At 37.6% G+C, this 22,846-nt stretch overlaps 1 protein-coding gene across 9 annotated transcripts in view; it reads right to left on the bottom strand.

Annotated features, from left to right (window-relative positions):
- DCLK1 (doublecortin like kinase 1) overlaps positions 1-22,846 on the bottom strand; it is a 356,733-nt gene that overhangs the window by 331,421 nt on the left and 2,466 nt on the right. For 6 of the 9 annotated variants that reach the window (XM_031934954.1, XM_023208822.1, XM_023208821.1 and 3 more), the window contains exons 1-2: positions 19,118-19,493; positions 5,016-5,362 (exon numbers count right to left, since the gene is read on the bottom strand). In XM_031934954.1, coding sequence (XP_031790814.1) covers positions 5,016-5,362; positions 19,118-19,493 — 723 coding nt within the window. Of the gene's footprint in view, positions 1-5,015; positions 5,363-19,117; positions 19,513-22,846 lie in introns of those variants that run through there. The other 3 variants (XM_023208816.2, XM_023208817.2, XM_023208815.2) reach the window with 1 other exon arrangement.

Genomic DNA, 22,846 nt, shown 5'->3' with positions numbered 1-22,846 from the left:
TTTTGTAGAAAAGTTTAACTTGACATTTTAAAGTATAAGCTAAATTACTTGTATCAACTGCTTTTTTACTCCAATTGCAAACAAAACTAAAAAGTATTACATTCCCTTTTACTACATAGGTAAGTGTAGCAAATCAATAGTACACAATCTTTATACCAAGAATGAAGGGTTTTAATATGCTTGCAGAAGTTAATTAGGACTGTCACAGAAAAGTTCTACTAATAAAAAAGGAAAAATACCACTGCTGTTAACAGCTACAGAAAACCTCCTTTTCCATTCCAAATAAATCCTATCAGCTTCTAAATGTTTTACATTTTATCTGGAAACCTCTAGTTTCCACATTTTCTATGCTTATCAACTCCTATAGCCAAGGTCAGATGTAATAATAATTTGTACCAGTTTTTTCACTTGTAAAAGGAAGACATACATTAAGCGCTGTAAACTCAAGAGTGGACCAAATTATTTTTACTTCAGATTAGAATTAGATATTAAAAGCCAAAAGGAAGAAAATAAAGACCATTTTGTGATGTCTGATTCATAGATTCCTACTAATCATCATTACCATTTCCTGTAATCAAATGAACTCCTATATTAAACACCTAAAATAAATGGCGGCAATTACTGACTCATTTACAAGCATCTTTTGAGCTTTACGTTTACAACAGGCAATAAGGATTCATGATCAAAAGATACAGAGAAGAGGTAACAATGGATTAATTTATCAACAGCTACTGGGATGTCCTCAAAATGGCAGTTATGATGCTTTCTCATGGTTTACCATCTAAATCAGTTTATGACTACCCTTACTTCAGCTGAGTAATTCCTAACGTTTTCCATACTGGGAAAACAATAAATGGTTTGCTCACTCTAGCATGCTAGCAGTGGTAGATTTTATAAAGTCCATGGCCTATGTGAAATGTCTATAAGATAAAAATATAACATCCCTGGGTTTTTTTCTCTTCACTAAAGCGTGCTGCAATGTTGTACAGATCTTTGATGTTGAAAAGTAGATAAGATAGGGATGTGCATTTGTTTTCTACTTAAAGAGCTATCTAGTTTGTCACTGCTATATTTCAGTGGGAAGGGGATCATTGGGAAGTGCCCTATCTATGTTCTTTATAGTATAAATCACCTACTTAGGCACTAGCTGTTCTATGTTTCTAAGGAAGGATTCAAGAACCACAGATTAAGCAGCTCAAGAAAGCCAGATTTGCTTTTCCATAAAAGGAGTCAGGAGATATGCAAGGGTATCTTCGTAGCAAATCTGGTAACTTTTAGGCTTATTTTAAGCAATTAAAAAACAATTATACTCCAAATGTCCTCTGGGAGGAACTGCTTGGCAGGTTAAGTGAATAACCCACAGCAAAGTTCCAACATCCAGAGCTTGGGCTTGGGCAAGAGGAAGAGACTCTCAGACTCTCAGATCCCGCAAATCCTCCCCTTGGACATGGGTTCGGGGACATGATTTTAACTGTCAGCTAGAAAATGTCCCTTTTTCTTCTTTGGAGGTCTCTAACCAAGGCCCAGATTTAAAAAACAAAAAAAAAATGCATCACTGAAATTAAGGCATGGTAAGTGCTTCCTTGAACTCCCAGCCATGCCAGCAAAACGACTGATGACCTGGTGAGCAGTCACCCTGAAAGCTGCAAGGAAGACAAGGAAGGTTGGGGCAACAATTTACTGAAGCTTCAGTGCCCCAGAATAAAGAATGGAGTTGAAATTATTAGAAAGGGTTTGCTCACACATAGGCTGCTTATGAACCACAACAGTCATCTTGGCCAATTGTAGCTTCCTGCAAAATCTTTTCTAGATTGTGCAGCATTTCCAAAACGTTCATTTCCTTATCTCAGTCTAAAAACATCAAGAAAAGTACTGTTCGATGAACTCCTCGCTTAGGGCTAACACAAACCCAAGAGGCAATGGAGCAAGGAGTGGTGGTAGAAACAAGTGAGAACGGCATGTGTTCTATTCCCTCCAGTGTCCGTCTCCTCTGGGTAACAGATTAAACAGCAGCCTCCGGCTTTCATGGTTCCATTGTCCAAAATCCCAGCGTCAACAGTTTTCATGCCATGGATACACCTGCAGGCTGCCCTAAGGCAATCTACAAAACCATCTTCCTCTCTACCCATTTACTCAAAGCACTCAAGCAATTCATTTTTTTAAACAATTCTACTTCCTCAATCCAAAAACATGAAATTCTTTACTGGGCATTGAAATTCCCATATTGTTCATGGAGCTGATGTGAGGGTTCAGTTAAACTATTTTTTAAAAAGGTGGGACAAGTAATCTTAGGGTGACATCTTGTTGGCAGCATAGGGACCCTGATGTCACCACAGGCAGGTCAAGATGGTAGCAGTGCACGTGCCACCCCGCTATGGCCACGCATTATTCCATAGGATAGCATGGAGGAAAGTGGTTTATTCTCAGAGGATTATCAAGCCTCAGTCTCTGCCAGTGTTGTCAAAAATTCTATTCTAACAAACTGCTTATGAGACAGATTTCTCTTTTGAGCCAAAATGATTCCAAAGACTCCTGGGGTCCATGAGGAAGCATCTTTGTTCCCACTGGGAACCCAAGGAATAAGTCTTTATGTTCTTTCCACTTAATCATCCAATTCCTCTGCAGCTTTCCACTGGTCCTGCTATGAAGAGAACATGCCAACACTAGGGGAAATGCCATAGCAGCAAACTGAATGCTTGACAAACAACAGTTGAGCACAACAGTCAGCAGAATGACTGCAGGAAAAAAAGGACAGAGCAGAAATATTTCAGATGACATTCCTTGGACAGATTACTCCCTTAACAATTCTTTCTCAATACATTTGCGTCAGTTTGGTGCTTTAACATAATCTAAAGTGGTACAGTGGTTACCAGCACAAGCTCTGGAGCAAGACCAGTTTAAATCATAGCTGTGTGGTCTTGGGCATGTTTTTAACAAGTTCTGAGCCTTAGTGTTCTAATCTGTTAAATGGGGATAATAAACAAGTTGTTATGAGGATTAAACATGCTAATATATGCAAAGCACTTAGAACAATGCTCAGTAAAGCTATCATCATTATATATCCAAATTGCTATCGCATGTATCATCGTAGTTGACACACAAGCACTCTATAAAATACAGGTAATCATTTTATCTGTGTTTCACTGATGAGGATAATGAGGCTCAGTTAAGTGTTTTGCTAAAAACATAAGGAATCTATGACTGAGCCCAGACTTGAATCCTGGTCTTTTGACATTAAACCTGGGATTCCTTCCCATGACTTTGGGTTATTTACATGTAAACCACAGCAAACTAGCCGTTATCAAATACTGATACTAGACAAATTCAGTAAGGAAGAAAACAATTGAGAACATTATACCTATTCTAGGGATTCTAGGGATCCTGAAATAAACAAAATTAAATAATCAGCTGATGGCAAATTTTAGCTAAAGTCATTAAAGCTGATTTTTAGATTCAGAGTAGCAATTTGGATCTACCAAAATTCTGAAGTGAGGCAGGGAGAGGGAACATTTATCCACATGTATTCTTTGCTCTAATGAGACACTTTATGAATATATTTACTTGAATAGGTATATATTTATGAAAATAGATGAACTCCCATCTTGAGAAAATTCAATATGTGAAAATTCAGAACTACAAGATGTTTGAATAACTCATTAGAAATGGAGCCAGTGAAGGGTTTAAATGTGTAAAGGTGAAATTTGCCATCTTATTGCTACTATAACTCACAAGCCAGCATGAACTTTCTGGTCATTGATAGATTGATGACATTTAGGCTACAGACTCTTAAATCTAGAAGACTAGATCTCATTCAGTAGAGAATCTCATCCATTAGAATCCTTATCCTCATGATACTTAGGGCAAGGGTTATCAGACAAGCAAAAGATGGTAAATACAAATGAACAACTGGCATATATTCCTTCTTTCCTAATGAATTGTATAATTTAGAGCATCTGAATGAATCCCTAAAGAAGTATTCTTTCATGACTAATACTCTTTCTAGGATTAGCATCTATTTCTAATTCAGAAAGTTTGAACGTGCTACCCTTTAAGAACTTGGAGGAGTCTTCTATTTAATAAGATCAGTTTTTTAATTCATGAATCATTTTAATTTTAGTATTTTCTATACATATAAATCATTCAAATTATCCCTCAAAAAAAATTTTTTTAAAGCATTTTGATAGAACCACATTAAAAACTAAACTTCCATCAAAGATAGTGTGCTCAAAAATGTAATCTGGTAAACTCTGAATGACTAGTAAATCATGCTGTACATATATTCAATGTTTTTTTTAATTCAACTCACCATCAAGGTTCTGCCAAACCTTTACAAAAATAATCCACCCAAGACAACAAAAGGTGATGCTTCCTTTAGATTCATCTGACCAATTCACATTAAAATGATCACTCATCCAAGCCAACTGATGTTCATTCTGTAGCTAAAAAACCTCCCTTTTATTTTAACACTGAAAAATACAAGATAAATACTATTCTAGAAATATGACTTTAAAGCTATCCAGATGGAAATATGTCATTTCTTAGATGCATATTTTAAAATCTATAAAATGTAAGTAAATCTCACCAGTGAATGAACACTACAAAGACTTAAAATCACAAAATATTTAGGTCAAAGAAATAAGTTAGAATTGTTCCTACTGGTCACAGTTTACTTCCATACCTCAGTCATCCTTAAGGCTATAAGACCTATGAGAAAACTGAAAACAGATGACAGAAAAGAACCATTATGTTAAGCAAATAATAAATGAAAAAGTAGAAATCCCTGAGTAATTATTTAATCTTCAAAGATATGCATTTTTTTTTTCTTACTTTATTCCTAAGAATAATCCTGCTCAACTCAAACTTCTGACTGTTCTAGGGCCAGCAAGTACATATTTGTTAATTAAGTCACCCAGGTCTTTTAACAACTTGAGCAAAATGTATGCTTTAACCACGTACACCCTCCAACTCCCTGGTTCTTGCCTCAAAGTCAAAGTCACATCACATATGTCTCTTACCTGTTTCCCATCCAATGTGTACAGGCGTTTCACCACTCCCGAGTCCAGCTTGATGGCATCAGTGATATCAGTGAGGACCTGCTCAAAGGAATGAGCCGTTTTCTTGTTCAGCAGAATCCTGACAGCTTTCCGCGGCTTCACACCACTTCTGATGATGGTGACCAGCTTGGGCCGAATGAAATCCTTATTCTCTCGCACCTCTGAAGGGCTCCCTTTGGCAGTGGCCAGTGAAGACACTGCCCGAGAAGCCGAGGTGGTCTTGACATTCACTGACCAGTTGGGGTTCACGTTCTTGGTGTACTCCAGTTTCTTGAAGGGCTCTATTGAGCCACATACATAACTCTCTCCTAAGAAAGAGAGAAATATATTTAAATTTAAACTAAAATATACCCATTTCTTTTTTCCTACTTATCCTCTCTTTTGCCTTTTCTGCTTAGGGGCAAGAGCTAGCCCTGACTTTTCAAACAATGGAAGTATGATTAACCATCAGGGATAAGGAAAGATTTCTGATTGCTAGTCTGGCACTGTCGGTAACAGATCCACATCCTGGAAAAACAAAACAAAACATTATTCCTCCATTTCCTCATCTTGAGGTTGGTGATAGGAATGCTGATCCGCTTGAAAAGACCTTAGAGAAGTGTGAAAGTGAATTTAAAATAGAAAATATTCTTTGGCAATTAGAGATATTTAAATTTGCAGAAAACTTCAAAATCGGAAGTACCTACATTTGCTACCAGAGATAATTTAAACACTAAGAGTGAATCAGAATACAGCATCTAAAAATAGTCATATAATTTATGAATTTGATGAGAGGTGATGCTAAAGATTTTGTAAAGCCCAGTAAAGTTCCAAAAGCAAGCAAATAATCACCCTTCCTTTCTCTCATCTACATAGTGCCAATCACAGTGATCCACACACACTGTAAAGTCAATTCATACTTGTCCGTAAGTAAAAGGTTTTAGAAGTGTTCAACATACAAACTACAGCTTCAAAAATGGGCTCTAAAATAAATATAAATAAATTTTTATTAAAAATGACACCTTAGCAGGAAATTTTTCAATGAAAATAATCAGACTATTAAGTAGATGTAGATCACACACACAAAAAAGAAAAACATGAACCGAGAGACAACGAATTGTAAAATGACGAATTCTAAATACATATTTCATAAAGTTAGGTCAAAGCCTTTTGAAATTAAAGATTTTGTAACGGCTTTTTTTCTGTGTTAATAAGTTTTGTAACTAGGAATAGGTAAAAATGCTGAAAGTCCTTCATAATTGCAGGTAAAATGACCTAGGTCTAATCTAACACAGTCCATTGACTTTTATCTAAGTCCTTATATTATTTTTAAATTAACAGCAAACATCCAAGGCCAAAGAACAAGTAGTCACACAAAAATAACTGAAGCAGACCTTCAAAAGTTAAAAAGAACAGTTATACATGTCATTGAACACTTGTTTTGCAGATGTTCTTAAAATATCCTATAATGTGTATACAGACACATTATGCCTCACTAGAAGTTGTATGAATAGCACAAGTTTAACCAACCCCCTTTCTATTCACCTGGCATATCATGACTTGTCTCAGCTATGCCTTTCTCAAGAGTTCAGTAAATATCAAAAACATATATGGATTTTTGATATTTACTTAAATTCTGAGAAAGGCATATTTGGGTACTACAGAAACAGCAGTGTTTTTGGAGGTTTCATGGAGTGATGACCTGAACATGATAGTGGGAAGAGAGAATTGGAAATTCAGGCTCAAAACCTGGCCTCTCCAAGCATGTGACTTTGGACAAGTCCCTCAGATTTCTGGGTGGTGGTTTATTTATCTATAAAATAAAACCTCATTAGGTTTTTATGAAGATCAAATTAGAAGATAGAGGTCAAAGTGATCTCAGATGCAAACTTGCTATGTAAGTGAAAGTGACCTGAGGCTATATTACCCTAATCGTGCAGTAAGCCTGAAAGAAAAATTCAAAAACAAAATTACTAGAAATCAGTAAGCAGGTCTTATATTGAACAGTTACCAGTAGACACCACGTTGGGTCCATGTCAATGTGAGAATGCCCCCAACATTCCCCAGTGAGACACACAGCATGTAATTGAGCTGGTAAAGCTAGCCTTTGTCAGAATTCTGTGCTAATTGAAGATATACAATTGTCTGATCATTTTTAAGTTTATATACTAAGCTAATAACTAAAAGCAAAACAAAGATATAGAGAGTACATGTCAACGAAAATTTTAAAAATGTATTAGAAGAGAGAGCAGCTTTAAAGAACATAGCAACACGGAATGAGTTTGTTAAAAGAGAAAAGAAACACTTTTAAAAAATATCTTCTTAGATAAAGCACCCTGAAAATGTTTAAAAGCATAAGAAAGTTCTCCAGTGACACTGAGAAGGCATTGCTGGTTTGGTTCAAGCAACAATGATCAGAAGAAATATGTGTTTAATCTGTGCTGTAAATGTGAGGCTCCTCTGCCGGATAATCAGATTTAAAGACTGGAATGAGAATCTTAGAGAAGGATGTGAGACTCCAGTAACAGATGATACTGTGCTAACAGGAAAGCAACAGCTAAAGGAAGGAGAAGGAACTGCCACCGAATCCAAGATCACACACCACAGTCATTCAGAGTCTGCGACAGTATTCAGGAATTCAGGAAAGGCCCAGATGGATTTCCTTATGCTAATAAATTTCCATTGATTTCCTTATGCTAGTGAATTTCCATTTTATCATGCAAAGAAATTTCCATTAAATCTATTTGAATCCATGTTTTAACTATTTTTACTGTAATCGTAACACTGAACTTCTCTCTGCCACAAGAGATGTGGTTCCTGCCTTAACATAGTTAAATTAAAGTTGGTTGTATTTTCTGATTTTGTAAAAAACAGCTTTTCAATTCATGGGCTAATTATCATCGATTATTATAAATCAACAAATGTGATTGTTCTGAATGAAGAAAACATAGTTTTGATTTGGTCAAATAGCTCTGGATATCCAGTGTTCAGTCTCTTCCTTAGTGAGTCTGAGATTTAAGAGATAGGTTATAATCTTGTTTAAATAATCATTTTTAGAGAGCATTCAAGTATTGACATGAGGTATGTGTGCTAAATGCCATTCAAAAATAACAAGACAGGGCCAAACATGGTGGCTCACCCATGTAGTCCCAGTTACTTGTGGGGCTGAGGTGGGAGTATCGCTTGAGCTTGGGTGGATGAGGCTGCAATGAGCCATGATTGTGCTACTGCACTCCAACCTGGGCAACAGAGCGAGATCCCATCTCTCTTTATTTAAAAAACAAACAAACAAACAAAATAACATGATAAAGTAAGCTTATAATTACTGTAGTATACTTCCTCTTACATATACTAAGCCACCCCACATTCCAAAGTCTTTTGGTATAACTTTCACTGCAACAGTGAAATAAAAGTGAATTTATCTAAAACAAACAAACAAAAAAACCAAGGTATTTTTCAACAAAATAGCCCAAAATTAGGTTTGGAAGCTTTGCATTACTTCCTATAGGTGAACTTGAACAAGGATGGCATGATTGCAAAACTCTTAGAAATGGTACCGGAAATTACAAAACATCATGATTTTTTGGTTGGTTGTCATACAACCATTTTTTTTTTTTTCAGTTTGTTCAAGCTCTAAAGATTCTATGATAAGACTGATTCTTCACTTGAAATTTAATACTCTGGGATCTAAGACACCCCAACAAATAGCAAGAACTGCTGAAGCAGCGTCTGCCTGAATTTTGTTGTAGCATTTATGAAGGCCAAAAACTAATCTTTGTTTTTAAGTAGAGAGAGATAAAGAAAATGAAAGTCTTTTTAAAAGGTAAGGAAATAAAGCATGAAATTATGTTTGGATCCAACTGATACTAAAATATCAGAATATGGTAATTTCTTTCCTGAAAGATTTCAGTATTTTCAGAAAGTTGGAAGGTAAAATAATATCTAAGTAAGAATATTAGATTATTTTTAAGATACTGAAGAATCCTTGTTTAAAAAATCATCTACGTATTTTTATTTTTATGTTTTGTTTGTTATTTTTGTGAGACAGAGTCTCACTCTGTCACCCAGGCTGGAGTGCAGTGGTGTGATCTCAGCTCACTGCAACCTCTGCCTCCTGAGTCCAAGCAATTCTCCTGCCTCAGCCTCCTGAGTAGCTGGCACCAACACGCCCAGTGAAGTTTTATATTTTTAGTAGAGACAGGATTTCATCACGTTGACACTCCTGGCCTCAAATTCCTGGTCTCAAGTGATCCACCCACCTCAGCCTCCCAAAGTGCTGGGATTACAGGCATGAGCCACCACGCCTGGCCTGTATTTTTAAATGATCATACTTGCCATTATTCTTCAAAGCATAATAATACATTTCCTCTATTAAGATTTATTATTTTAAAAATCTGTGAAGTTAATTCTACTTTGCCATTAGCTTTCATTACAAAATTAGAATATTTCCACTTAAAATGACTTCCTTAGGCACTACTGAAAACTGATAATGTGGTACCAGTTCCCTGGGTGACTGGGCCTGCAGTGTGTTAGCTATAAAAGTGCTCCTCCACGAGACTCTATGTTGGGGGATTCTACAAATTTGCCTCTTATTGTGGGAGTTGTTTCATTGGCTAAGAGTGGTGGCTTGTAAATTCCAGTTCTGATACTACTTAACTTCAGTCTGAAAACGCCCTCATCTCCATCCTTCACATTACTAGAGCTGATTGTCACCTCCTCTAGGCTTCCTTTAAGATCAATATGTGGCATAGTCAAAAGTATCTTAAGGATATCTGTAATATATTTCATTTTTTCCAGAGGATAAACTTTTTGATTAAAAACCCTGGCAATTAAATTTCATTATTGTGAGTTATGGCAAAATCTAGAAAAAACTCAAATATGTATTGAAACCTCCGCAACCGAACTGAATTAAATTCCATGAAATATTGTTTATAGAATAGAATATCATAAAGTGCCTTCTGGGTATTACATTTTATGAGGCAACTCAGATACGCGCAGCAACATTTCATAATCTACCTGGAAGTCACTGGCTTCGGATGATTTTCATCAAGCTATTAAAGGCAAGAAAAAAGATTTCCCAAAGGCGCTTATGGGTCATTGTGTCCCAGAAGTCTTCCGTAACACAATGGAACATAAAAGTAAGCTGATAGAAAAGAAATTTGAATGTGTATGTCAGGCCTGTGGACATGTCACCTTCTCAAATCCGAAGCAACAGAAAAACATTAAGGAAAAAAAATGAGAGATCTAAACTTTCTGAAATTGAAAAGTAGACACTCTTTTTCTTATTTCTTATTATAATAAACATGGCTTATTATAATTTACAAAAATACAAGGTACAAAAATAGATGGCAAAGGAGAAAAACCAAACAAAGAATATATGGAAAACACATGGAAGGTGCTCAAATAGTAAGCCAAGAAATGCAAGGTTAAAGCAGGTTAAAGCGGTTTTAAGATGTACTCTTGTACCTATTATAATTGCAACAAAAGAATAATGAAAATAAGTGGTATTGAGGTTGCAGCAACAAAATAATACAAGGTGCTAAAATATATGACAAACGATAAACACAAAATAAAGTATAAATAGGAAACACCATAACAGACATTAAATTGGTAATAATCATTTTTAAAAAGCAACATGGAAAACTACTTGGAGCCACGAAAATGTTTATACCCACAATCTCATTGCTAAAAATTTTGTCTAATAACAGAACAACAAATAACAAAACTGTGACAAGTACATACAGCATTAACAATGAAACCTAAAAATTAAAAACAACCTCCTAAATCCTGAGTCATAGGTGCAAGACCTAACTTAGCCACTCTGGGGACAGAAAGAAACCTAAGTCAGGAGCCTGTCTTCAAATAGGTTAGAAAGCAAGACGTGTCTATGAAAAGATTCCACCACAAGGCAGTACGTGGTAATTGCTAAGTAAGTAGTGTAGGCCATCCTAACTCAGAGGAGAAAGAAGTCACTTCCCACTTCCCACTGGGCTATCAATGAAAGGGAAATAGAATTCACACTGGCCTTGGAAGTAAGGGTAAGATTACCATTGACAAAAAAGAGAGGGGACAGCATTCCAGAGAAAAATAAAATAATAATATGCTCTGTCGCACAGTACAGAAAGGGATATGCTGTGATATATACTAATACATTTTCTCAAAAAAAAAAATGAAATAAAAATGGTTCCATAGACAGATGAGTTAGATAAAACCACATCAGGCAACAAGGTCAGAGTTTTACATGTGATCAGCCCTGGATGATAGACAGGTTACACTGGCTGCAGTGTGAATGAGGGGCTGAAGTGAACACGGGGAGATATCACCTAGAAAGTCATTACAGCTGACTACGAGAGGAGGTGAACTGAATGTTACGTATCTATACTAGGGACAGAGGAGTGGATGCTACGAGGAGTATTTAGCAGATACAACCAGCCAGAATTGGCAATTGACTGGACATGGGTTCTGAGGGAATACGAGGCAACAAAGACACTGAAGTGAGGACACTGAAAATTCTCTTTGGGCCTACTTCCCATACACCACAATAGGTATAATTAGAAGAGGAACAGGTTTGGACTAGGCAGTAAAGAAGGAAATTAAGTTGACTGTGCACATATTAAATTTGAAGTTCCTAGAAGCCAATCAGTTGGAGATTTCCAGCAAGCAGAAATAGGTGATGGAGAAGAGAGAACAAGTTGGAGAAATGTCTTAAGCAGAATCAACAAAATTTGATGATAGCTTGGATTTGAGGGATTAAGAGAGAGAGAAGTGAAGGTTGACGTTAAGTTATGTGGTGTCCTAGTCCTTTGGCTGCTATAACGAAAGACGATAAACAACACACATTTATTTCTCACTGTTCTGGAGGCTGGGAAGTCCAAGATCAAGACACAGGCAGATTTAGTGTTTGGTGAGGGCCCCACTTCCTCACAGATGGTGCCTTTTCATTGTATCTTCACAGGGTTGAAGGGGCAAGGCAATTTTTGGAGGCCTCTTTCATTAAGCAATGAATCCCATTCATAAAAGCTCCAGCCTCGTGAACTAATCACCTACCAAAAGCCCTACCCTTTAATACCTAAATATGTGAATTTTGAGGGGGTTCCAAACATTAGGACCCTAGCAGGTGGTAACACTATTTAATAAGAGCTGGAATATGAGAGAAAGAATGAATTCTGGAAAATGGAAAAGAATGAGTCCACAATTATACATGTTGAGCTTGAAAGAACTAAGGAAGAGAATCACTTACATATATCAAGGTAGTTGGAGGGCAGAAGAAAGATCTGATTTGGGAATAATAGGCCTTAAAAGAGTGGTTAAAATAATGTCAGTTGATGAGATCACCGTAGATGATCCAAAGACAGGAAAATGGAGGACAGTAATGTTTAGAAATTTGGCAAGTAAAGAGGGAAAAGAAAATCACCATTAGAACAAAATAGTAATAACTGCTATAGGAAAGATCCACCAATAAATGCCAAAATTCATGGGCAAAAGCTTAAGGAGAAACAAGATATTTATAGAGCACCAAAGTTTCTTCCCAAAATATTAGTTACAAGGGGGAAAATTATAACTTTAGAGTGAATATACCTGACAGACACTGCCTTCACCAAATGATCACAGGTAACCAACAAGACATATCAACATCATGTACCCCCTGAAATGATGTACTGAGGACAAAACAGGACTTCTGTGCATAACATCAATCTAATCATCAGACAAACCCAAACTGTGGGACATTCTACTAGATAACTGACTGGTATTCTTCAAAACTGGCAAGGTCATTAAAGATAAGAAAAGACTGAAGAAACGTCATAGCTTCAAGGAGATGAAGCAGACACCACAACTAAATGCAGTGTGTCATTCTGGAATAAAAAAGGGACATCAGTGGGGAAACGAATGAAAACCAGATGAAGCCTGTAGTTCAGCTACTGTATTGTACCAAAGTTAACTTCTTAGTTTTGTTCATTGTACCATGATTGTGTGTGCTGTTCCATTATGGGAAGATGGGTGAAGGGTAAACAGGAACTTCCTATCTCAGTGATACTTCTGTAAGTCCAAATTAATCTGAAAATATAATGTTAAAGAAATGATGCAAATAGCCTGGAAAAAAATGTTGAACTGAATCCCCATCTCACATATTATAACAATATGACTTCCATTAAAATATTTTTTAAGTGATAACATAAAAATACCACAAGAAAATGAGGAAAAATGGCTTTATGATCTCATTATACAAAGGACCCAAGAGGCATGAAAATCAGGCTATACATAAATAATAATACTACATTTGGTTATATAATTGTTTTGTACATCTACATGGCAAAAAACACAATAAATGAAGTCACTAAAGAGAAATCTGGAAAAAACAGAGTCATATGCCACAACATTGTGTTCAATGACAGACTACATACATGACAATGGTCCCATAAGATTATAACACCATATTTTTATTGTACCTTTTCTATGTCTAGATATGTTTAGATACACAAATACCATTGTGTTATAATTGTCTATAGTATTCAATACAGTAGCAAGCTGTACAGGTTTGTAGTCTAGGAACAATAGGCTATACCATATAGCCTAGGTGTGGAGTAGGCTACACCATCCAGGTTTGTGTAAGTACACTCTCTGATGTTCCCACAATGGCAAAACTGCCTAACTACACATTTCTCAGAACATATCCACATTATTAAATGACACATGACTGCCCTCTCAATCACTGTTACAAACAGTTAATATATTTAAAAGAAAAAACATTCTAAAAGTTAATGAAAAAAGACCCTAACCTGACAAGAAAATGATCATAAATGATGGAGAGACAATGCACAGAAAATGAAATACAAATGCCTTTTAAACATATGAAAAGATGAAAATTAAAACTATGAGAAGACATATAGTTTTCTTTTGTTAATGGGTTAGTTAATGGGAAAACATCTGATTTCAAAACATCTTGTTGAGGGTAGAGAAACAGTCACTCTCATACATAACTGGTGGGTGTGTAAACTGAAACCACTTTTATGAAGGGGAATTTTGCAAATAGTGCTTAAAACGTTAACATTTGTACCTTTCCACCCAACAATATTACTTCTAGGAATTTATCCTAAAGATATTCTCCTACATGAGTGGAAAACATCTATCCAAGAATACTCATCACAAAACTGTCTGTAATAACAAAGAATTGGACACAACCTAAAAGCACATTGATAAAAGACTAGTTAAATAAATGATGGTACCTTTGTATAAAGGAGTACTATGAAGTCAATAAAAGAACACAGTAGTTTTGGATGTGCCGATATGGAAAGGCCTTCAGGATATGTTGTTAAGTACACAAAGCAAGCTGCAGAACTGTGGACATAGAAAGTTACCTTCTGGGCAAATTACAGTACTGCCCCACCTTATCCATGGTTTCAGTTAGCTGCAGCCAACCGAGGTCCAAAAATATTACATGAAAAAACCCAGAAACAAACAATTCATGAGTTGTAAACTACACGCAGTTATGAGTAGTGTGATGAACTCTCACCCCATCCTGCTTCTTCCATCTTTATCACAAGAAGGGCAAGCACAGTACAAAAGGATGTTTTGAGAGAGACACCACATTCACATAACTTGTACTGCAATATATTGTTATAACTGTTCCAGTTTATTATTTGTTATTTTTGTTAATCTCTTGCCATGCCTAATTTATAAATTAAACTTTATCATATACCTTGCATCATATACATACCTTCATCAGAGGTATGTATTCATAGGAAAAAAGCATAGTTTATACAGGGTTCAGTACTATTTGCAGTTTCAGGCAACCACTGGGTGGGGGGGGGATCTTAGAATGTATTTCCTTCCAGAATAAGGGGGCATTGCTGTATATGTGTCCTTCACATGCACTGGTATCTCTGAGACGATACTCAAGAAACTAGCAGGCTGGGCGCAGTGTCTCACGCCTGAAATCCCAGCATTTTGGGAGGCTGAGGTGGGTGGATGGCTTGAGCCCAGGAGTTTGAGACCAGCCTGGGCAACATGGCAAAACTCTGTTTTTTTGTTTGTTTGTTTTTAAAAAAAGAAAGAAAGAAAAAAGAAAAGAAAAAGAAACTAGTAAAATGGTCCCCTCTGAGGAATTTTAGGAAGAGCAGGTTTTATAGCTATTCAAAAATTACTTTTAAAAAATTCAATATAGCAAGGAGAGGCATAGAGAAAGCCAGTGAAATAGGGAAACACAGCAGAGGATGCTCTATTAGGGAATAGGAAAAGATGGGTAATCCAGAGGCTATGGTAGGAAAGAGATTCCCTAACTACGGGGTGAAGCATGGGTTTAATCCTGAGAGGGGAATTATGATAGAAACTTGGAAAAAGGCCTTATGGAAACTACAGCTCCAGAGTCAGGCAATGTCCATACACTGTTAGTGAAAAGCCAAGGCATGCATTAGAACCAAAGAAGAAGAGGCACTCATCTCTAATACTGCAGATCTGATGAACAAATTCACTTATTTGTATTGAGATTACATATCTACTGAGTTCTTATTTTAATGTTTAAATACAATGTTCTGGCCCTCTCACATGTACACTTTCATAAGATGTTAAAAGAAGAACAAATCAGTCAATCCATCAATGCTCCAGGTTTACATTACATCTTTCTCCTAAGAGTTCAAAGGCTTTAAATGTCACACCTTCTTTTATCTTCACAACATTTACATACCTACAGTAGAATACAGATGGTGCAAAATTGGGGGAAATGAGGCCAAGTCTCAAGATGAATCACTTGCAGAAATAGGCCTTCAATTCAACTTTCCTTATTAAGCATCATGATTTTTTAAAATAACATATTAAGGCCATTTTGAAAGCAAACAAGAGTATCACCTTTGGAATGCTCTTAGGTGTATGCATGTGAATATGTGTGTATATGCATACGTACATAGGTGACACACAAACAATCAGAGACACACACATTCACACTGATTATATAATTTTGGCTCAGCTAAATACATACAGCTAGATACATACATCTACCAATATGCTTAAACCACCCTTAGCCATAATGATCCATAGATAAAAACAAAACAGTGACAGTGACCACGAGACTGTTATAAAGAAACTCACAAATATCATTGTAATTAAGAAATTTTAGTCGGAGAGCAAGTGAGAAAGAGCAAGTAAATAATTATAAGTCCAATACACTTGTCACTGCACCCACTAAAAGAATTTAATTTAAAACTCAAACATCATCATATTGGAAGGGGAAATGAAAAGCTAATAACATGCATTGACGTTTACATAAAATTAGTATGTAAAGTGAGAGATATGAGCCTAATGATGAAAATGAAGCAACGGTTTGCATTTTAACAGACTAAGCAAAAAATGTAATTGACAAAGAGGCGAATCTAAATGAATTTCCAGCTATTTAAACACTAACTGCAGCTGCATGCTAATTGTCAGTGTTATGAATTAGAAAAAAATCTGTTTAAATGAAAATTCAAAAAATAAATGCAGCCAACATGGTGAACTCACACACTATACCAAAGTTACCATTCATTCAATCAGATAATGTTTTTTTCAAAAAAGTCATTTTTAAACATCAGAATATTCAGTTGGCAGTTACTTCATATTGATTGAGGGGAAAAAGTATTTTGGGGCAAATGGAAATATTAAAGTGTTTCCAGGAGCAGCATCTTTCTTTCCTGGAATTATGTCAAGATTAAAAGCATTTATTTTCAAGAAGAAGCTAATACAATAACACCTCAATGTCACTGACAGCCACGGGAACAACCTAGGGTTTGTAGTTAACTTTACACTGAAATATCTACCATTCCATTATATCACCAAAAAAATCCACTGTATTAAAGCAAACACAACAGTGCTTTTTATAGGAGCTGAATTCATAGCATGCAACATCTTACAGGTAGTTCTGAGCTCAAGCTTTGGCACTAGCCTTCCTGGGTTCAAAACCTAACTCTATCATTTCTTTCTTTGTGAGTTTGAGCAGATCATTTAACCACACTGTACCTTGCTTTTCTCACCTTAGTATAAGGATAACAGTTCCTACCTCCTAGGATCATTGTGAGAATTAAATGTATTCATATATGCAAGGATTTGGCCAGTGCCTTGCACATGCTCAATGACTGAGAGCTATCATTATTACCTTCAGTCAAGACATCAGTCTCTTAGAGCAAGCATTATTTTGTAGTAAAAGACAAAGAAGATGGTGACAAGCATGCCACAATTTTGATGGTCCCTAGATGTGAAGGGAGTACTGTCATCTACCACCTTCCAGACCCTCTCCTTGGTGGATGGAAGTCACTGGAGTATCTCTGGCCACTTCTAAGTAAAGATCATTTCGGGTGGGAAACTGATTGAAGTACCCCAATCCCCATAGATGCTACACAAGTGACTCTGGAACACAGTGAGGTGTCAAACCACGGCTGTCTTAGGATGTGCTTTGAGATCTTGCCATATTTTTCCCTACAGTACTACCGGCCCTCAGAGGGATGGCTTGTTGACTGTCATGCACCTGACTTTGCATATGACTTTTATCCAGATCCCCTGGACTATATCACCAAATGTTTCATTTAACCTTGGATTTCCCAAGGTCATGCAAAGGACAGGGCACAGAAATTAAAGCCAAAACAGTAAAATTTCATGTTCATTCTTCTCCTTTAATTTACTGGAAGTTCCACCCTCTGAATAGAAGGAAAAAGGCCAAGTCCACAGGCATGTTGGCAGCATGTCAAGTCACCGAAAAGGGATGTGAATTCCCACAAAATAAACACAGGCTCCTCTGCACGCTCTCGAGGCCAGTCACACTGTGATTAGGCTGGCATTCTTGCCAAGGCATGAAAGGAAGCAAAAAGAGAGAAGCCCCCAGACTTGAATCCCATACAAACACTGGTTACAAAGCAGGACAAGAGGGCTCTGTCAGTGTGCGGTCAGGGGAAAGCAGCCCCCATCTCCAATGGGGCTGCAAAACGGGTACTTCCTGTTACCTGCACAAGAGACGGAGGGATTATATGGCATCCCTCCTGGACCCAGTTGAGTTACACGGCCTGAGCAAATAGTTCTGGAGTAAAAGTGAACTCAAGGCGAAATCAAGCTCTTCCAACACTCCATCTGACCTCCCTTTCCCAGGTTCTTTTGTACCATCTACTTATTCATCATCAGGGTCTTGAGATCTCAATCTCAGAAAAACCAACTCTTCAAAGAGGATCTGCTAGCCTTTTTTGCACCTTGGTATACATTTAATCCCAGTCATTTTTCTCCAACTCATTTTAATTGGCGATGATCTCTAAGACAATGACAGGCTTTATGCCCTGTTGAAATTGGGTCAGTCCTGGGGCAAGTATAGCCCAGAGTCGGTGACTTTCTCTGCTTGCATAAGATACCAGGCTGCATCTATGGACGCAAACAGTCCTATTTCCACATTAAATGTCTAAAACAGATAATTACGATTAACCTAGATTGGACTTTAAAAATTAAACTGAACAGATTAGTCCCTGCCTATCCTCAAATATCAGAGAAAGACAATAATCCTTTAAACTCAAAAGGAAGCATCGCAGTGGAACGAGTTGTCAGAAAACCTAAGTTTTGGTCCAGGGTCATCACTATCTTACCACGTAAGCACTCACATGTCATTTGAATTTTCTGGTCCTCAGACTCCAAAGATAAAATTAATGGGTTTGATAGCTATCTAAGGTTCTTTTCAACTCTAGAATTTCATGATCCATTTGTCATTTTCAGTTCAAGTACTTTCGGATATCGTGATAGCAAAAGTTTAATTTGCATTTAGAAACGAATATAAACTATGAGATTGAAGAGATAAATGGACTTTTAAAATTAACGCAGCATGGGTATGAGAAAGAAAATACAGAATGCTGTAGAATTAGGCACTTTTTCCCTTGGCCAATTATTATAAGCTACCTTACAATACCATTAATTTTTTTTTTCCTTTTTACACTACACAATAGCACATTCATATGTGAGAAACTATAAGGATCGCAGCCATAAGGCTGAATGCCAACTGTCAGAGGGCAAATGTGAATTGGCTACAACACTGGAAATCTGAGCCTGGAACCTGCAGGGCCACGTGGGGGTTATCGCACAACGCTCACCTTCCACCAGTTGGTCCAGGCTGGAAATCTTCTTGAGCCCATCAATGGTGTAGATTGTTCTCACTCCCTGGGGCAAATTCACGTTATCCGACAGAGTTCGGGTCAAATCAGCCAGCAGGGCCTCGAAAGATCGGAACCGGTCTGGGGAGATGGCATACACAATCCCTTTGAAGTATCGATCTCCGTTTCGATAGAAACGAACTTTCTTGGCCTTCTTCTCCGAGCTGAGCGTCTGCAGCGTGCGGGTGCGGTAGAAGCTGCAGTGGGCGCTGTGAGTCGGGCTCGGCAGGCCGTTCACCCGCGACCCTCGGCTGTATCTCTGCGCCTTATCCCGCTCGTCGAAGTGCTCCAGCTCCATGTCTCTGCCGAAGGACATGATGGACTTCAAGTAGTACCTACGAGCCCCAGAAACAAAAGCAGACACACATATTGATGTAGGCTATATATATATATATTATATGTTACAACATATATATATAATATATATACACACACATACTTTTTTAAAAATTAGGGACACGGTCCCGCTCTGTCACCCAGGCTGCAGTGAGGTGGTACTCACTGAAGTACTCACTGAAGCCTTGCACTCCTGGGCTAAAGTGATCCTCCTGCATCAGTTTCCCAGAGCAGCCGGGACTACTACAGGTTACAGGTGCCTGCACCACACCTGCACCACACCTGGTTAATTTCCTTTGTTTGTTTGTTTTTAGTAGTAGTGATGAGGGTCTTGTTATATTGTCCTGAATGCTCTTGAATCCCTGGCCACAAGTGATCCTCCCCCGCCCGCCAACTCCTTTGGCCTCCCAAAGTTTTGGGATGATGTTATTTTGAGATCATGATTTTAAAGCGTCTGCTTCAGAACAGCTGGGTGGAAATATTGCTGTAACTGATGACACATTTAATATGAGTTATCAAGTGGGACAGAAAGAGAAAGGGATGTGAATTCTTACAAAATAAACACAGGCTCCTCTGCACGCTCTCAACAGAAGGGGCCGACCCCAGTAGCTTATTAATCCACCACAAATTTGTTAGAAGCAGCTCCTAAGTTGCCTGTGGTGCATCAGGCTTCAAACAGATATTATTCCCGGTAGACACAACAACTTTCCAAAGTATTTTCCTTCCTTACAAATGAAGAAACTGAGGCACAGAAAAATTTCTCCTAAATTGCTCCAAGGAATACATTTGAGAAATGCTTGTACCAGCAACTCTGTTCCAGGTTTCCCCGACTCCAAAGCCCACTGCTCCTTGCAGGGCAGAGTGCTAATCCTGGTAGCAGGAAGAAAATAAGATCTCCTATCATTATACAGTGAAAGATAAGTAGCTATGGTGGGCTGGGACAGAAAGAGAGGGCAGGCAGCATAACAGTCAGATTGTCAAAGTTTTACATAGTGTTTGTGCACCCCATGGCCAGATGGAGAGCAAATTAAATCAATCTGTAGGTTGGACCAACTTAGAGAAGATTTTCCAACATATTCACACATTCAATATTTTTAAAAGCAAATTCACTATCCTTCATTTACTTACATTTAGTACTTCAGAAAAGTTGAGTTTAAAAAAAGAAGAAAAAGGAAGAGGAGGAGGAGAAGGAAGAGGAATAACAAGAAAGGAAAAAAATGTTGCTTGGAAGTACATCTCTTAGTTCTTCCTTTCATTAAGGCTCTCTATCTTTGTGATTGACGAAATTGAGGCTTAAAGATGTCGATTTACACTTGACCCCATGCTAGCTGTGTAAGCTTAAAAAATCTACTTGCTCAGAAACTTTAAGCCTTGATTTCCTCAACCACAAAATGGGAATGAGAACAGTACCCACCTCATAGTCAGTATCAACTATTAAATAAGTTTATGCACATGAAATTCTTAGCATAGTGTCTGACATTTGATAAATACTAATTTTTTTATTAATAAAATCCGTTTTTCTCTTCCTGGCCCTGACACATAAAGAGCTAACAGAAATAGAATATTTTCTTTCTGGCAAGAGAGGCCCCTGCTTTCTTCCTGATCTCCATCTCATGACATTTTGAAGGTACGTCTGCAACCCCTGGTCCCCACAGCAAGCTGCCTGGGGGGACCAGTTCATCCTTGCTAAGGGGTTGGTTGATAAAGGTTTGTGGAGTCTTGCAGTGGAATCTGTGTTTTAGCAAGACAATGTAGAAAGTGGAAAGACCAACGCATTCAAAGGAAAGAAATTTTAATGACAAAATTTCAGGCATGTTGAAATAGAATATCAAGAAAATGGAAAATTTGGAGCAAGAACCTTACAAGCACTTCCCAAGTCCCACCATATAGATGGATATCACCTTTCTGAAGGTCATCCAAAACTCACCAAAGTACCACTGTCTCCCCAATCTTTCTTTGACCCTCAGTAAACTGACCTCTGATCCATTCAGAGTGGCAAAATTTCACACCCGAAAGCATGGCTAGAGATTTGGTACTCCAGAAATGAAGTGGAAGAAAGCAATACTTATTGAAGGTCTAGGATGGACGTGACACTATCACTCATCAATCGATTGTATAATGTGCTAAAATTTTTCTTCTAAACCTCATATTAATCCAACAAGGTAGGTAATACTATCAGTACTCAGGTAACTATGGAATTAATCCAGGGTCCCGAAATTATAACTGAGGGGTTGAGATTTGAACCCAGATTTACTGTAACTCCAAAGTTGGTGTTTTCCAACCCTTGCTCATTTGAAACTGGCTGCTCTTCAGCATGAGAAGCAAGATTTTGTAAGTGCTCACTCCTAACTAGCTCAGTGACCTTGGACAGGCCACATAACTGAACCGGACCTCATCTGCACACAGAGGAAGCAGTGGTCAGCAGGCCTCTGATGTTCGTGATTCTATCTAGCTGCTTATGGATCCATTGCTGACCCCACTGAACGTCTGGGGAGGGAGAAATTAAGTGTGATTTAAACCTGGAGTGTTAATGAGTTCAGTGTACTTTTTTCCCTACAAATATGAAAACTATTTCATGCATCTTATTAACTCATAGTACTCAGAATATGCATTTTTCAAAAAAAGTTATACCATATATAGGCAGCTCTGAACTGGTTTCACTGATTTTGAAGTTAGATAACTGTAAAACAATGATCACTTGACATCCAATCCGGTAGGCATTAGTTGTGAAACAGAACCAATTTTTGCCCATGATAATGGTAACTGCCCTTACTTTTTAATTTATATGTTTTTAAAGTGAGCTCTCTTGTCTTCTAAGAGGGGGTGTGTCTTGGGGGTGGAGTGGAAGACACTCCCAGTACTCACACCAACTCTCTAAGCTCTTCAACCTTTTGTAAATTATAAAGGCCAAACTTGCTTTTGAAGTTTGTGTTTTATTCTTAAAGGCAGTGATCATTCTCCCAACACTAGGAGTTTGGGGATTTCCTTCCAAATTGATATAAACTAAAAGAAAACAAGCAGGGTCATAGGGAAGGATGGCACAGTTCTGTTACCAGAAAGAGTGCACTTCGAATTCTCAGTGACTGACAATTGACAAAGGCCAAATAATTTGGCAATAGTTTGAATTCCCTGGGGGAACGGGCTTTTAGGACCAAGAATTCCCACACCAGATGAAAAGAGAAGAAAAGAACAATTTAAAATAGAAAAATGGTTTACTTTGTTTCATTTTATTTGCATATTTCCTCAAACTGGATCACAGGTTCATCCAGGACAGGGCTACACCTTTTACTTCCCTTCCCTGAATCTGTCCAAAAGTGGGCAACGGTGTCGACA

Source organism: Piliocolobus tephrosceles, chromosome X (assembly GCF_002776525.5).
Source record: "Piliocolobus tephrosceles isolate RC106 chromosome X, ASM277652v3, whole genome shotgun sequence".
NCBI lineage: Eukaryota > Metazoa > Chordata > Mammalia > Primates > Cercopithecidae > Piliocolobus > Piliocolobus tephrosceles.
The sequence above is the reverse complement of the archived record's forward strand: the minus strand, read 5'-3'. Positions and strand labels throughout refer to the sequence as shown.